Consider the following 17,494-nt stretch of genomic DNA (forward strand, 5'->3'; position numbering starts at 1 on the left):
GCTTCACTCGCATAGGTGGCCAACAAATTGGCTGCTGCTGCTGCTGGGTTGGCACTGGCAGCTGCTGCAGCCAAAGCCCCTGTAGCTGCTGCCTGACTTAGGCCTAAACCTAATGTATTGAGATTATATCCATAGCTGGCTAATGTATTAAGTGCAGAGGTGATGGCCACCAGGTCATTGCCTGTAAAGCCAGATAAAACTGCTGGAAAGGCTGCCACTCCAGCAAGGTTAGCATGTCCTAATAGCCCTGCAGCAGCTGCAGCAGTTGGTAACACTTCAGCAGTGTTTGCATAAGGAGATCCGGTTGGATTGGAATTGGCCACTGGACCTGTGACATTGGCATAACTGATATTGAGACAGCTGCCACTCTGTGGATCCTCTTGTATCTTCTGGATGATAAGTTCAACAGCTTTTCGGTTTTGTTCAGGTTCTCCACTCACAGTGACAACCCTCTCTTGCAAGTTGATCCCATCAGGTTTCTGGGAAAGCTGTACCCAAGCCCCTGACTGCTCCATTATAGCCTTCACTGTAGCACCTCCCTTCCCTATTATCAGACCTGCTGTGCTGTTGGGAACTATAATCTTTACCTGTAATTGAAAAAAATATATATAAATAATACTTCTGCTTTGTGCACAAACACTATAATATTTTTGCTACCCTATAAAAGGAAGGAAAAGAATGAAGCAAGTTAGTTACCATGTTTTTAAAAGAAAGGGTTAAAAAAATTAAAAAGAAATACAGGTCATCATGCTTTTTAATGCTCTGCATGTTTCAAATGTAAAATATGAAGAATTAAAGGTAAAATAACAGGAAAATCATTTTTATCATTCTCCTACAGAAAATACTGCTTTCAACATAGTACAGTTCAGATAAAAAGATTAAGCAAATGCAGCTATTATATTCATATGGAAAGATTATCTTAGATTGTATCAAACTGAGTATTTTCATATGATTCCTCTCTTTTCAGGCTAATGTAGCAAAACAACTTCTTTGGCAAAATTTGTCTGAAATTCTTTACCTTCCTTTAAAACATCTATAGTAACAATAATTAAAAAAAAAAAAAAAAAGAAATAAAGAAAGAAACAGAACAAACCAAAACAAACAGCAAAACACAACCAAAACAACATTTGGCTAAACAATGGACAGATGAAATAGCTGGTCTTGAACAGGACATGATCTTGATTCTTTAACCTGTAACCCACATTACTGCATGGAAATTCATTATCTGATGCAGTGTATTATCATTATTCAGCCCGTGGAAATTAAATTCAACAGGAAAGAGTATCTAAGAGCTGAGATTTTGAGAGAATAAAACATGGCATTTGTACATCTAAAAAGTTTACCAAACAGCTTCAAACGAAGGTTATTTACCTATAAATCCTTCCTTTCCTTCTGTTTCAACAAGTTTCAAACTGACACAACATAATTAATGTCAAAAAAAGTATTGCCTATTGACTTACTGCTATGAGTGAAGAATGATGCCCAGGATAAAAATTCAATACTTATACATATTTTTTATAGCTTTTGTTTTTGATATACATTTTACAAATGTGTCACAACGTTTTAATGTACTGCCTATTTTAAGATATTGAATTAATATGACGTTTCATTTTACAAAAGTTTTGGTTTTGGTAGCCTTGTGTTCAGATATCCATTCATTCCAATTTTGTGGAATATGTGTATGGGCAACACTTTTCAGTCCTTTCACTGAAAATTCTATCTAAAGTCTTAGCAATAAATCAATATAAAATACAATTAAATGTTATTAGTAACTTTTACTTTTTACTGTGTCATTATAAAATCAAATTAATTGCAAATAAATATATATGCCCTACAAGTACGTTTTTAGGCTAGAAAAATGTAGATATTTCAAATAGTTATGTTAGCATGAAAATCATATCTTTGAGAATCCAGCCTACTAGAAACTTGAGAAATATTTATATATTCCACTTATACAATATGTACATTAAAGTAATAATATACCATAATGCATTTTGCACTGAATTGTTTCAAATTATATACATAATTTTTAATTTCTTCAGAATTTAAGTGACATCAAAACAGAACATGTTCTATAGAATAAATAAAAAATTATCAGGTGCTGACTTATTGTAAAGGTAATGTGAAAGTCAGGTATTGAGAAAAAATTTAGTCCACCTATATACTAAATAATCCTATAAAAACAAACATCACTGTATATATACTTAAATACATAATGAAATGTTTTATATATATTTGTAGGTAGACTTAGTTTTAAGTAAGGACACCTCCTAGTAATTTTAAATATAATTGAAGTCATTTGCTAATTTTAAGGTAACCTTTTTTAGTATTCCTACAATAAAAAGAAAGAAATAACTCTTAGTTTTGATTAGATATTTCAGTTCTAGATCCAGCAATAACTAATTGCTAAATAGAAGAATTTTCCAGATTTTTGTAATTTGGGGGGTGGGGGTGTTCATATTAGGTTTTGTGTTTGGGTTTTTTTGGAGTTTGTTTGTTTGTTTGTTAATACTCCAAAAATTCAGCACCGAATAGCTTTCATTATTTATGATTTTGTGCTGGATATTATAGAAAACATTTATTTGCACCGCTGGTTTAAGGCATACTAACAGGTTCTGTGGGAGATTTCAATAAGCAATGTGCGTAGTTCTGATCAAGTCAGGGATAAGTTCTTATATAAATTTAAGTGAAAAACCTAAAAACATAAGAAAGTACAAAAATACACTCTCCTAACCATACATGTGATTTCAAAAGTAAATAGAATATTTAATGCCAGGGCAGTATTGTTGCATCTATAATATCATAATTACACATGCAACATATGAAAATCCAGGTTACTGTTAGATAGCTAGCTGGGATTATTCTAAACGATGGGTGTAATAAAATAAAGCAGTGGCTTAATTCAGCCACAAAATTAAAAAGGAACTCTTCTCTAAGCAACAAAAAAAAATTTTCCCGACAAGAAATTGGTACTTTTCTCATTTGACACACAGGAGTTCATTAGGTTCACCACTAACAGCTCTAATTATTCAGCAAATTTACCTGTCTAATCATAGGAAAGATAAAGAATGATCTATTTCTCCTTACTCATCCACTACCTCCTTGTCCAGACACGTTTTTGAATTTAGCATTACAAGCAATACACAAATTATGACACATTTTGAAAAAACCCAAAATCTTTAATGTGCTGGATTAATATGTGTTTGTATGCTTCAGAAATAAATAAAGATACTCTTTTCTAAACATCTGATTTAGAAACAGACTACTGTTTCTTTCATTGGCAGCCCCCTTAAATGATACTAGTTTAGGAATATACAAATAATAACCTTTCAAATACAACTTCTGCCATGGTGAATATTTCACACATTTTCATACAGGACATCTTTTACAAATATATATGTATTAAATAATTAGACAGTATGCCTCTATTTTATAGTAGGGCAAAACCATTACATTCCAGTGAAAATTCAGTTTGAACAAAACATGAATGTATTGATTTTACTTAAAATGTAAGCAATTCTGCTCTTCTTGAAATGAAGAGCAACGTTTGTATTATTTGAGATATTCAGCTGTAACATTCTTGTATTTGTGACAGCTAATTGAAAATTTAATTAAAAAGTTTAAATAATTATTTTTAAAAGCAAAACATATTTAGGATTTTTTAAAATTTAGGAATATTAATCTTGATACCAGTTTGTAATTCTACATCTATTTGTTTTATGCACTAAATCTTTCCCTTGTTTATATATAGGAATATCAACATGTCAAGTCTTTATGGCAAACAATGGTTGTATTGTACAATAACACAGTATCTAACTTATTAGAAGGATCACAGTGGTCTAAGTGCCAGTAGAAAAGAAATATTGCAAATGGGTTTTTTTCTGTTGAAATCTAAAATCCATATAGCCACTACGTTAAAAGGTATACAATTATACAAAAGAAAACTCAGAAATTGAAAAATCAAATATTATCTATTCGATTTTGTTACCTGCATGACTACCATTTAAAAAAAAAAGTACTTAACTCCTTGTCTGTCAGGGAAATTGGACAGTGCACTTATTTTCCTTTTACTGATAACAGGTTCAGAAACTAATTTGGATGCAGAAGTAAGAAACCTAACTGCTATCCAAAATAAGTGCTCTGAGCTATCCAATAATGGTATCTTTCAATATGCAGGAAGATTAGGTTTCCAGGTTTGTGTGTATGCTCCTGGCTATATCCGAATTTATGCTGCAAAAAGGAGAGTGAGTATCTAAAGCAATTATGAACATACACTTACATATGCATAAGAATAAGCATACATGTGTAATTCATTTTGTTCAAATGCTATAGGAAGAAAAAAAGGTAAGTCACTCAATCTTTATTTCATGTCATAGATTTTTTAAAAATAAAGGACTTCAATTATGACATCTGCTTACTCACAAAGGAAATCAATTACTACCACAGGAATCACTCTCATCCTATTTGCATTAGTATAAGCAAGTTCAAAATCAGGCTCAAAAAGTCTAATACTTCTTCCCCCAAAAGTCATCCAAGTATAACAAATATAATAGAAACAAAGTAAGTTCTCTGTGTACATTTTCAGTGAAACATGACTGTGTCTTTAAAAGCCTTGACAGAAGTCAAAAAAACCTGGGGTGTAAGAAGGGCTCAAACCAGAGAGCAGTTTGCTGCCCTCAGTTCCCAATGACATCTGTAGAGGTTTGATGCCACTCTGCCCTTCAGAGGAAGAGGATCTTCAGGGATCTCAACCACTGTGTCCAGACACACAATTCAAACTGATTTTAACTTTATTCACATGAGTAGCTCATATAAATTCTAAACTCCTAATCCCTGTATCAGTTAATTCCCTAAACATTTCCCATTTATTGGCAATCATCATGTCACAATTGCCTAAAAGTCCTCTGATTTACCAAACTGAAAATCTTGGCTCAGTTAAGGGAGCAGAATAGCATCTACTGTGGAATGCCAGATGTTTGGTGATTATGCTCTGCCACTTCCCATCCTCCCCAGTGCTGCACAGAGATAATCTGCACTGAGCAGCTATGAATGCATATGAATACATGCTAAATATTTTCATGGGAAGAACCATGACTGAAATCTGCACTACTACCCATGTCCCGTCTTCTCAATTCTCATTCCCACTCCTCTCATGTAATAACCTCCAACTACCCATAGCAAAGTTCCCACCCTTTCACTTTTCTAGTGCTTTGTTTCTTTGCCCTCTTTCTGACAGTATTTGGTCTGGTTATATTATCACTTCTCACAGTCTCTAAAATTGGGAGAATGGCAACCACAAATTCACACCATACATGAAACTCAGCTAATACAAAGTCTACACTGATAAATGTAGTGGAAGGATGAAATGCAGGCTAGATAGCAAAAATTAGCACTTGATATGGCTGTTGTACCAATTAAAGCAACTGTGTGTTAAGAAGGTTGAAAAACGTGGTTTTAGGTTTCAAGTTTCACATGGTGGCATGACACATGCCAGCACTAAATTACACCAGAAGAGAAATATTACTGATCATACAAAATAGCATAAAAACTTGGAAAAAACAAATCTAACAATTCAAAAGTGGAAACATTTAAATGCATCAGCCTCTGTTTATTCCATCTCACAGAAGTGTTTCTGTAAGATTGCACAAAGATTAAGGAATCAATGATCTTTTTCATCTATTATTCAGGTTGCCTTTTTCCTCTTTTATTTTCAACAGTGTAATTATAACTCATTCCATGAATTTTCTGTAACAGTTGTTCTTTTTCCTTCTATTAAATCTTTCAACTACTTGTCTAATGTCAGTTTATTTTTTCTTAACAGAAAAACACTTTACAGAAAAGACCCATCTAGTCTAAGAAATTCATCCTAATTTATCACAATTCTACATTTTAGTCTCTAAAGCAAATAACTGCATTTCCCTAAAACTGTAGATTGCTACATTCTATTTCATATATATATATTTTTTTCTGTCTTCTTGCTCATCAATTGTTTTAAACTCTTCAAAACTCCCTCTGGCCTCTGGATTGTACATCTGAAAATTTCATGCTATTTTAGCTGTTCATATGGCTACACACTTGGACTTGGTGAGAAGGTGTTCTGAACACTCCAAATGCTGTAGAGAGCAGTCAGTGAGGAGTAAGATCACCTAGGATTTTTTTGTGTGGTAGGATAAACACACTGCTACACTAGGCTTGTGAGTAGTTTCATACATACAATCCATCCAAAACTGAAGTGACACTATAACAAAAATCTGGGAGAAAAATCAACTAAAGATGTGATAGAAGTTCCACTGAAATCAAGCAGCAAGACCCCTAAGCTCATTACAGGCAAGGTGATGCCTGCATGTACTTGGAATTCACAGCCACACTCTCTTGTATCAGGCAACCCCTGGAAAGCCCTCGGCTCCACAGCCACCGAGAATCACAAGTTCAAGGCAACACAAGCTAGGGAGAGGTCGTGAGTCACTCAAGTGTACAGCAGGCAGCCACGCTAGGCTGCTCTGGACAGATGTTTGTTCGTGTCAGACTCGGACTCAGCTTCCAACAGCAGCCTTACACAGCAAATCTCTACTTATTGCACATACATTGCCTGAAGGAAGCTACTGGAATTTCTCTCAATATTTTCAGTATCTCTGGATTGGATTCATGCATAAGCTGAAACATGAATTTGCTTTTTCAGAGTATACTGAACAAATACCTGATTCTTCAGTTACAGATTATGCATTTTGGATTCAGAGAAAATTCTTAGAAAGAATAGCGACATTTTTTAGAAACATTTTTCTAATAGTCTGCTTGATACTTATTTACAAAAATAGGCATATATCCATAAAAACTGAAGCAGTTATTTGTAAATTTAGCTAGATCATCACGTAAGTAAACCTAGACCAAAAATTGTCATCTTCTTGACTATGTTTAAGTTCTGTAAATGTCATTCCAATTCAGTTTCTCTCCTTCTACAAAAGAATGCCTAGAACTGAAATACTGTGCAAACAAGTGCAATGGATTACAGGAAGAGATTAGCTGCTACTATTTTACTCAATATAATGCACTTTTTCTTTTTCTAGCCATGTTTGTGTTAATAAGATTTTCTGCTTATCACGAGCAGAACATATACTTGTAGTATTCCCTTCATAAATGTTGCCTGCAATTCTTCCAAGATTAATATAATTTTGCTACTTCCCTATGTTGCCTTTTTGTGATATTTCTGGTCTCATAATTACAGTTTCTTTCAAGAAAATTCAAGGTTAACTTAATTAATTGAAAAAATATTGCAACTCTGAATTTTGTCTCAAATCACACTAAATTATTACAAATATAGTAAATTGGCAGAGCAAATAGATATTCTAAGATGTTTGATTTTGTCTGCTGGTACAGTGCAGAAATATTTTGGTCTGATACTGACACTACTGTTTATCACAAGTGTTTATTTTCTCCAGTTCTTAGACCTCCTCTCTCAGCTGAGGGAGCATTTATCATTTTATTTTAGTCACAAAAACTATCACGCAATAGAAACTTAACTTCAGCTTAAATACTCAGGAACAATTTACATCTGAAATCACAAGGCTTAGAAAATCGGAACTAAGCAGGAGAAATATTTACTAGAGATAAGACTGTGTAAGGATGTTTTTCACAAACTGCTCTTTTGGCTTAAATCAATACCATTTTTCAATTAGCATTTGATATTAAACCTTGACTCTTTGAGGCACTTAAAAAGTCACTCCCACTTCTTTTAGTAACTACCTAATTACAATTCTGCCCACTTTTAAGTATGAACATTAAGATTTTTCTTTCATGCTTTTAACTAAAGATGTAATTTGGAATGCAAATTTCTCACAGCAAGGAACTAGCAAATCATGCTTAAAGAAACAAGAAAAATATTCCCTGGTGCCTGCTTTAGTTACCCTTCTGTCACCAGTGTGTGTAGGCTCTAACTGATAAATAGAAAGGCTTCTTCTCTCAAAAGCAGAACTTGTTCACAGAGAAGTTGTGTACACAGAAAGAATAATTGCTAAAATAATGTTGGCTATACAGGTGTCTGATTTTATAAGATTATCTAGTCCTGAAGAAAGTATTATTAAAATTTTACACTCACATGTGCACACATAAAAATCTGAGTAGTTTCATAAGTATCCCTCAAGAAAACATGATTCAAAACGGTGGGAATAGAATAAACTAACTCCTCCATGAATTCTCTATGATACATAGTTTTAATAACATAAAGAAGAAACTTAACTTTTTAATTTTTTTCTCAGTAGCATAAAACCAACATTCCATATTTAATGCATTAAAGTTTCATGAGCTTCAAATTACATTTGCAAAGAAGTATAATGTATTTTGAGAAGTTTCATTTATACTTTTCACTTTTTTATAATTAAAAAAAGAAAAAATGAGCTGTTTGCATACTAAATTACACAAGAGAAAAAATTAATAGATTTTCACTCAGTTGCAGAGAACGCAGTATACATAGAAAATTAGACATCCATATTGGCTGTGCTGCTGTTCAGATGAAACATTTTTAAAAAGACAGAAAGCATGATCACTAACAGCTCTGTCCAGTATTGTCTAAAACCTTTAGTGATGGTAGAATGTTAAGCCTATTCTCTATTTAAAATCACCATAGTTTCCCCTCCCCCTGTCTAAAATTTCCCTTTTTTTTCCTCTTATATCATTTGTTGCATGGTGTTCTATGAACACCTGCCAGTGCTCCACAGAGTCAAGGATGGGTTTCAAAAATGCATGAATATTTACAGAACTATTAAGTATAACAATTTGGGATACTTTTAACTGAAAGAAACCATAAAATGCAATTTCATTACTGGAATTACCGAAAAAAACACTTCTCAAAATAATTGACATAAAATGTAGATAATGTATATTATTTTAAAACCAAATACACCTCACTGATGGTATCACTAAAACTCCCACTGTTTTACATTAGACAGGATCTAACTTATGAACTCATAAAACCCACTCCAGTTTCAAAAGTTAATTGACCTTCCTGACAGACAGAGGGGCAAAGTGGCTGCATCAATTTTTTTAATACTTTCCCAGTCACAGATCTGTAGGTGTTACTTTGGCTCCCCATAGCTATTAACTCATTGTCCAAAGAAGCACTGCACTGGTTGCTTTCCTGACATCGACTTCCAGGAGACTGATACTTCCTTCTTTTTCTTTTTTTTTTTTTTTTTTTTTTTAATGGCTATGGACCTGCAAGTCTAAGAGAAGACTAACAGCATTTTTAAATAACCTTTTGACTGGAGTACAAGTTTTCAAGATGAAGACACACTGTTAACATCACAAAGCATCAGAGCTATCAATAGTGCACAGTTTTCAATATAAACCTGGATAAATATGGCTAGAATAAAACATTATGTTCTTTTAAAAGAATCAATGCATAAAATTATATGCATTAGTCATGTCACTTAATTAAATTCAGAGGAAAGGACAGCCAGTAGAAATGTGCTAAAGGACTTGCCATTTCTCTGTCAATGACACTTTTCATTGAAACTGACTAAAACTTGAAACCCTAGGAAAACTAAACCCTGGATATTAGAAATACATTGAGACTTTTATGTTTTGACATTGCTGGCCAGATCACATTATTTTAACAGCATGCTAAACTTTTTCTAAATTAATTTTGGATTTAAATCCAAATATGAAATCATGTTTCAGCATTACTGGTAAGAATACTGAAAATCAGTCTCTGGAAACCACATTTTAAAATTAATCTATCTATATGACTGAAAGGATAAAAGAAGGCAATGAGTTTTATTTTGTTTTCAGAGGATCTTTGCCATAGTTGATTTCTACAAGATATGTAGCACAATAATTCAGGAATCACTTGGGAATTCAGAACAAAATTTAGGTTATCAATTATATATCATCTGCAGGAGAGCTCTCTTTTAAAACATGTGGAATTAAGATGAATCAGCAGTACCACTTTAATTCCATAGCATGGAAAACAAAGATTTATAATGACCACTAAAAAGGGACATTTCTTTCTTGCTCAAAACTATTTGAGATCTTTTTGTGGGAGGTCAAAAGAGAGAGTTTGATCATCAGCAGGAAGAACATTATGGTTACTCATATCAACAGGTTTGCAATTCCCAAAAGAAGTGGGTAAAGTGCTCAGAAAATGGGACAGTCGTTAGTCCCTTTCTTAAAATACACTGTTTATTTCCATATTTAATTATTTCCACACTCACAAATAGTCCCAAATTTTGCTATCACAGTTATCATACTCTGATCTTTTGAAAATTGAAGTTTTAAGTGAGAATCTGTGAGATTGAAAAAATGGTAGATATTGAAAGAAGGAGGTAAAAGGAAGTGCAACTAGCTGAATGTGTTTTGCCTAAATGAACACCATTGAGTTTTCATGACCATAAAATAAAATAATGATACTAAACCCTGACATCCTCTCCTACACTATTTGTAATTAAAATTCTGGGGTAATTATTCTGTTCTCTATAGAAAGGAAGGGGAGACACACATGATTTAAAATCCTTGTAGTAACCTTATTAATGTCTCAGGTCCATGAAAATAAGAGCATATTTATTCTTGTTTTCCCCTACAGACAGTTCTGTATAGCTTCATAGTGTTTTTCACTATAAAAAAAAATAAAAAGAAAAATGGTACAAAGCTAATGACCAAATGTTTTCCTAAAAACTATAGATACAATTTTTCTTATGAGTTTTTTTTTCTGAAAACATCCATTTTGCTTTATATATGAAGACATGATAAGATGGCAGATCCAAATAGCTTTTAAAAGGAGGAATATTTTGAACATGTTATCTAAGTAAACACAACAACTAAAAAACAAAACAAACACCACAAACAAAAGACCTTCTTACCATTCCCAGAGACATATGATTTAATAGATAAACTTACAGAAAAGTAAATAAATGATGCAAATTCAAATCCATCTGAATATATATCACTACTATAGATAATTTTATGTGCACACACAGTACTGTACTATATATACTGCTATATAAGAAAGCCTAGTACTTGATTTTCTTGTAAGTAGCAGCAGTCCTCTTGCACTAAGTATCTAGTGAAGAACTTCAGCTTAGGTAGAGTACAGAAGCTGCTTCTTCAGTAGTGCCTCTTTAAATCATATTTTTGCAATTCAGCTGGTTTTAAAAACAATAAGGAGAAACAAACCCAAATGAATCCATATGAAAGACATGCAGGTATTTGTACTCTCTACACACACAGTAAGTGAGCCCCCACTTCCTCCTGGGTCCATCATGTCTTAGAATCTCCCAGCTGCAATCATATCAAAAATAAGTCTGATTAATAAGCACAGACTAAATGAAAGATGTCCTCATTTCAAAATCAAGGAATAAAACCCACACTCTATTACACAATTATTTCAAGGGATTCTCCAATATTTCTTGGAAACCAGATTTCTGCTCTTAATAATATTAGGTAATCTAAATAATATAACTTTGGTGAAAGTATCTTTCACATCCAGTCTATATTTAGTTACACATTTAGAGGTATGAAAAGCCAGAATGGGGCATTTTTAATGGTGTATCTTGGTGCAACGTGGTGCCAGTTTTACACATGCAGTTTTACTCAAAGATCACAAAATTAGGGTAAAATGAAAGATAAAATTGACATTATCATCCACTAATATGCATGAAATAAATATGGTGGAATAAAGATGGAGAGGGAAATCTGGCTTCTGCCACCTGGTCTATCTAGATGAACTAACAAGATTAACAGCACCAAGGGTTATGATTAATTTGAATCTCTGGCTTTGCAATAGATGACCAGCACCAGAAGCTTGATCATTTCTGTTTTAATTAAACCTTAACTAATAAAATACAATTTTGTCTAGCGGAGACTACTCAATGAAATTCTCAGGGGCACTCTCTCATAGATGTTGTTTGAAAATTGTTTTCAAATGAGAAAGGAAGGACAGTTAAACATCTATACAACCATGTCTCTCTGGGTCATGAAAAATAGTAATTTTTAGAAATTTTCATTACAAAAAGGACAGTTTCCTAGTGTGGTTCTACTAATGGGTGGATAGAGAGGCAGCCACACACAGGTACTGTGCTCAGTTCTGGGCCCCTCACCTCAAGAAAGAGCATGTCCAGAGAAGGGCAAGAAAGCTGGTAAAGTGTCTGGAGAGTCCTATGTGGAGCAGCTGAGGGAGTCCAGAGAAATGGAGGCTCAGGGGAGACCTTATTGCTCTCTACAATTCCCTGAAAGGGGCTGTGGTGAGGTGGGAGGTCAGCCTCTTCTCCCAGGCAGCTGGTGAGGGGACAAGAGGAAATATCCTCAAGCTTTGCCAGGGGAAGTTCAGGCTCGACATGAGAAGGAATTTCTTCTCAGAAAGGGTAATGAAACATTGGAATGAACAGTCCAGGGTGGTGGTGGAATCACCATACCTGGAAATGTTCAAGAAATGACTGGAGGCAGCACTTAGTGTCAAGGTGTTACATCATAGGTTGGACTTGATGATGTCAGAAATCTTTTCCAACCTAATTGATTTTGAGATTCTGTGATGTTTCCAAACTTAATAAGCAATGCTACAGGAGTCCATAGCTCTCTAATGCTAATAGAGTCTTACGACAATTCAATTCAAAGCCTTCCTCTCAGAGCCTGCCATAATGTCTCTGAGAAGGATCAGAGAACACAATAAGGTAAAATCAAGCTGTAGGTCTCAGGAAATACGTCATTAACTGCAACTCAGCTGCAGTTGACTGACGTAGAATTTAACATTCACCCCAGCTGATTCATATCTTTAGTTTATACCTTCTTCCTGATTAACTCTTGAGAACTTGTAGTTACATGTATTTAACCAAGATAGCTACAAGGAAGCCAGAAGTAACTACTGCTGTGACAAAAAAAAAATTAAAAATACTGGAGTAAGTGGAGACAAGACAGAAGTTACCAATTATTTGAGTTAGCAGAGGCAAAAAGTTTGATAGGTGCTTAGGTCAGTTATCAAAGTAAACTTAGCATATAAAAAATCCCTATAATTACAAGAGACAAGGTGAAGGTACAATTGCATCCTCCTTGTTGAATGTGAACATCCTGGTTTTAGATCATACATACATAGCTCAGTAGGAAAACTGCATATATTTATTGTAAAACCATGTATTTGAAAATCATATGGTTTCCATACATCTCTGCTCTGGGTTATATTTCTCATACAATAGGAGACAAATTTCATTAAGGCAAACTATATCTAGACAAGCACTAGGCATAGGCAATACTTAAATATAGGTAACTTGCACCTATTAATAATTTTGTGTAGATAATAAGCTCACACAAATGTTCATGTGAGAAAAAAATTACTCCTTATGCAAACTAAGGCTGTGGGGCACAAATATTGCTTCATTTACACATTTACATTACATGTTTTTATACCTATATAATAAATGTGTAATACTATGTGTGCATTAACATGTAAAATACTTTGCACAGAGTAAATTTGAAGGCAGCATCTAAGTAAATGTGATTTAAATATCTCTTTTTAAAGACACAATGAAAAATAATTTGCATCTAACTCTTGCCCTGGTCTCAACTCCCATGCACACTACAGACATATTCTGCTTCAACAGGTGAACATTTATTTTTATTTTTAGAGAAAAGATAATGAAAAATATGAAAAGGAAAAAAATGAAACTGCTATCTCAAAAATGAGATGGATGTGAGGAAATCAATATATTTATTAGCCTTTTTTGATTTCACAATACATTTGCCCCTTCTTTCTATTTAACAAATATTCACTGTGATCCTTGTTACAGTAAAGACTGTTTTTAGATAGAGTTCAATAAATGCATTATAAATTATTCTAATCTCACTTAAATTCAGATTTCAAAATATAACTTTTATCCTATCAAAGTTGCAGTCTCCTCCTTCTCTTACCCTGATTCACCTGGGTTCCTAGTAATGTAAGGTAGGCATCACTTACAGTTTACTTTGAAATTGGAAACAGCAAAGTCAACCATCAGAGTACACACACATTATGTACAGCCAGTCAGTCTTTTCTGTGATGGCTAATGTAATGTGTATCACTCATTATCTAATTACTTATGACATAACTAAAGCAGAAATTTCTATGAAACAGACTCTTAATTACTGGCATACAAGTGAAATACAACCTGTAAAATGCCTTTCACAAAGAACTGTTACTTCCTTCTATTTCTAAAGCAATGTGATTATACTGATTTTAGATTATATTTACAGTTGTTTTATTAAACATTTTAAATTTATTCTTACGAATAACTTTTCTGCAAGGAAGTGATTATCTTTTGACGTCATTTCTTTTTTTTCTGCATCACTTAATATACATGTGCACAGGTCTGCAGATCTTAAGATATTATATTTTGATTCAGTACTTTTTACTATAGAATGCCATTAATCATAGACAAATCTATTTCTTAAACCAGTTTAATTCTATAACTGTAGCACTTTAAAAGAGCTCACATGGAAACTGCATTTCAGTATCTCATGGGTAGGGGGCAGCTGTTAATTTATTATGACAATTACTACAATTACTATTAAGAGAATAAAGTCAATCAATTCTTGCTGCATTTAGAAGTTTGTAAAGTGGACAATAAAGATAATCATAAAAAGTTATTTGAGCTCATGTACTATGCTACTTACAAACATGAAAGAAGAATTTACACTGCAGTGGAAGTACAGGCTTCCAGAAACTTTAAAGAAATAAAAAGCTCAGCCATATTTTTCAAACCCCATCCAAATCACAGGTAGTAAGTTCACTTGAATGAGTAATTTATCATGTAGAAGTGCATTACTGTTTGATAATGTAAAGGGGAGAAAAAATAGTCCAGCAAGACTTTGCTCTCTAAGGCTACATTCACTGAGGTGCCATTTGAGTCGCAGGGGAAAACAGAAGATGAAACAGGCAGCAGACCCTCTGTACCCCCAGACTAATACTCCTCAAGCCTGCAAAGATTCAAATGTAAATCACTGGCATGTAACAGACCAGTGAACCCTTAGACTTAGAGTCTAGAGTGACAATAGTCCCATTGACCTACTATTTGCAAACTATGCCTCTTAATATCTGCTACTACTTGCAGGAGGTCGAATTTGCTTTCAGGGAAAAAAAACAACTAACCAACCAACCAACCACCAAATCCAAAATCAGCAAATGTGAAAATATCTACAAGCACTAAACTAGAGTATAATACTACTGAATAAGATGCAGTTACACACTATTCTGAAATAGACTATCTGAAATCTAGGGTGCAATGCTTCAGGCAAAGGTCTCAACAGATGCAGCTAACCACTGCAAAAGGAAAAATCTCCTACCTCTCATTCCCTAGAGTGCAATACATCAACCTGCTTCCATGATTTGTATACAAAGAACACTCCTTTTTCACTCAAATCTGGCAGAGACCTACTATAATTGGTGGGTTTGTCTCACATTTATCTCTGACTTCTCACCATCTGATGAATTCTCAAAGCATGGAGAAAGCAGACAATGCATCTAGCATTCTGCCTATAGCAAAGTGTGGTGCTGCACTATACCTATGAACAGCTTGTGGAAATAAAAATATTTCAGATAGCACAAAAAACCCAATTAATGAACAAGCAGGATCTTCTAGGGCCTAATCATGCCTCTCTCAACACCTGACAGAAAAACATGGTATTGACTTTTTTACATTACAGTCTGCTGTACAGGATCTGTCTTAGTGTGGCAGAAAGCTCTACAGGCTCAGTGTTTCTTTCCACATTCTTACACAATTCTTAATCATCTAAATTCTGCATTCCCTGAAAGCTACTAAATTAAATTTCAAATAATTGAAAACTTGGAGTCAAACCTTTATGTGACTGATTAGGCAGCAGAGGAACAACAACAAAGTCATCCAGATTTGCATTCTGGAAATTGCTCTGCTCTTCTGTTTTCTCTGGGTTGTTCAAACAGTGAATAAGGCACTAAGCGACTTTGCCTGTATACCTGAGAATATGGTTGGATTTTTCACCCAATGCTAGGTGACAGTAGGTCTATCATACCAAATCTGGGTATTTAGAGCTCAAAGTCACAGCTAATCTTGGTTAGATCACAGAGTAACATGTTGTCAACTTTCATTCTCGCTTATTTGGGATGAAACTTGAACATGGATATATCTGGAATTTTATAGAACACTATTTTAATTTCGTATTGATAAAGGAATTACACTTAAAATGGAAAAAAAGAACACAAAGAAATTAAACACCATTTGGCAAAGGACATTTGAAAACTTGATCATATTTTGGCAAAGAGAAAAATGGGTATTCTCCAAATTTTATGTTTAATGATCCTTTTTCCTAAGCAGATAGGACCTTTTCTTAGTATGGGGACATGGAAAAATGCCAAAAGCTATATATCATATCTACAAATATCCTTAAATGAAGTAACAAATTACAGTGAGGGACTTTTAGAACTCTTAAATAAGACAAGATGATGATAACCCTAGAAGTCTAAACAAAATGCATTCAATCCACAAAAGCATTATTTTTTCATATTTTCACTACAAAATATTTTAAAGTTAATAAATCTTATGAGAGTCATAAGTGTATTTTAAACTGTAATGATTTCAGCATCTTAACTGAAGTCATAATTTAAAAATAAATTCTTTGAATCAAAAACAGGTTTCATAAAGTCACACTAAGTAAGATTTTTATATTTTCTAAATCATCTAGGTTTTCATAAACACACTCACTTTTTTTTTTAAGCTTTACTTTCATGTGTAGGTGTTTTGTTGTTTTTTTTTCTTTTTACCTCCTGATTTTTTATCTATGGAGGCAAAAAGCAACAGAAAAAAACTACCTCTACAACCATACAGAGTTTAAAACATGAAGAGATACCGATTTAAGATATTTATCCATTTTAGTAGAAATAATTCTCTCCATTACATTGAGAACACAAATCTTTTTGAAGGGAGGGTGAAAAAGGAAACTAAGCAATTCTAACTATTATGAAACACAAAATCCAAACAAGATACATGAAAGTGGAATCACATTTTTACTTACAGGACTGCAACCAGCAGGTCATTTATGATATCCTATGAATGACATGCCAGTAGTAGTCAGAGATTTAGCAGTGAGAATCTACATCTTTCCCCATTTCTCAGGAATGTTCCTGACATTTCTCCTACATTTAAGACAGGAACAGCAAACAGTGACCTCTAAAATTGTTGTGCAGTGGGAGAGAAGAAAGGAAACAAGCATGGAATATGAACCCAGATTGTTACCTACATACTTGTCCCAAGGGGAAAAATTGAAACAGACAGTAAAATCCCCAAACTGTTGTGCATATAAGATTTTTAAATTGTTATTTAAACATCATTATATTATTTAAATATATATTTTAAGGAAACAATGCAAACAAGCACTGAGCTCAGATACTACAAAATATTGGAAAAATGGTTAAAGGACAAAAGAAATATATTATAAGTAATGTATTAACATGAGGACCACAATAAAGTCTACAGCTAGTCCATGGTGGGTAGGTTAATTCTGCTTA

The 17,494-nt window shown here is 33.6% G+C and overlaps 1 protein-coding gene across 5 annotated transcripts in view; it reads right to left on the minus strand.

The window, feature by feature from the left end:
- The window catches only part of NOVA1 (NOVA alternative splicing regulator 1), a 140,482-nt gene that overhangs the window by 2,483 nt on the left and 120,505 nt on the right, over positions 1–17,494 (minus strand). For all 5 annotated transcript variants that reach the window (XM_088167219.1, XM_088167216.1, XM_014891442.2 and 2 more), the window contains one exon: positions 1–587. This exon is cut by the window's left edge and continues 2,483 nt beyond it. In XM_088167219.1, the coding sequence (XP_088023345.1) occupies positions 1–587 (587 nt within the window). The remainder of the gene's footprint in view (positions 588–17,494) is intronic.

The sequence above is a fragment of the Sturnus vulgaris genome, chromosome 6, assembly GCF_052056855.1.
Source record: "Sturnus vulgaris isolate bStuVul1 chromosome 6, bStuVul1.hap1, whole genome shotgun sequence".
In the NCBI taxonomy this organism is placed as follows: Eukaryota; Metazoa; Chordata; class Aves; order Passeriformes; family Sturnidae; genus Sturnus; species Sturnus vulgaris.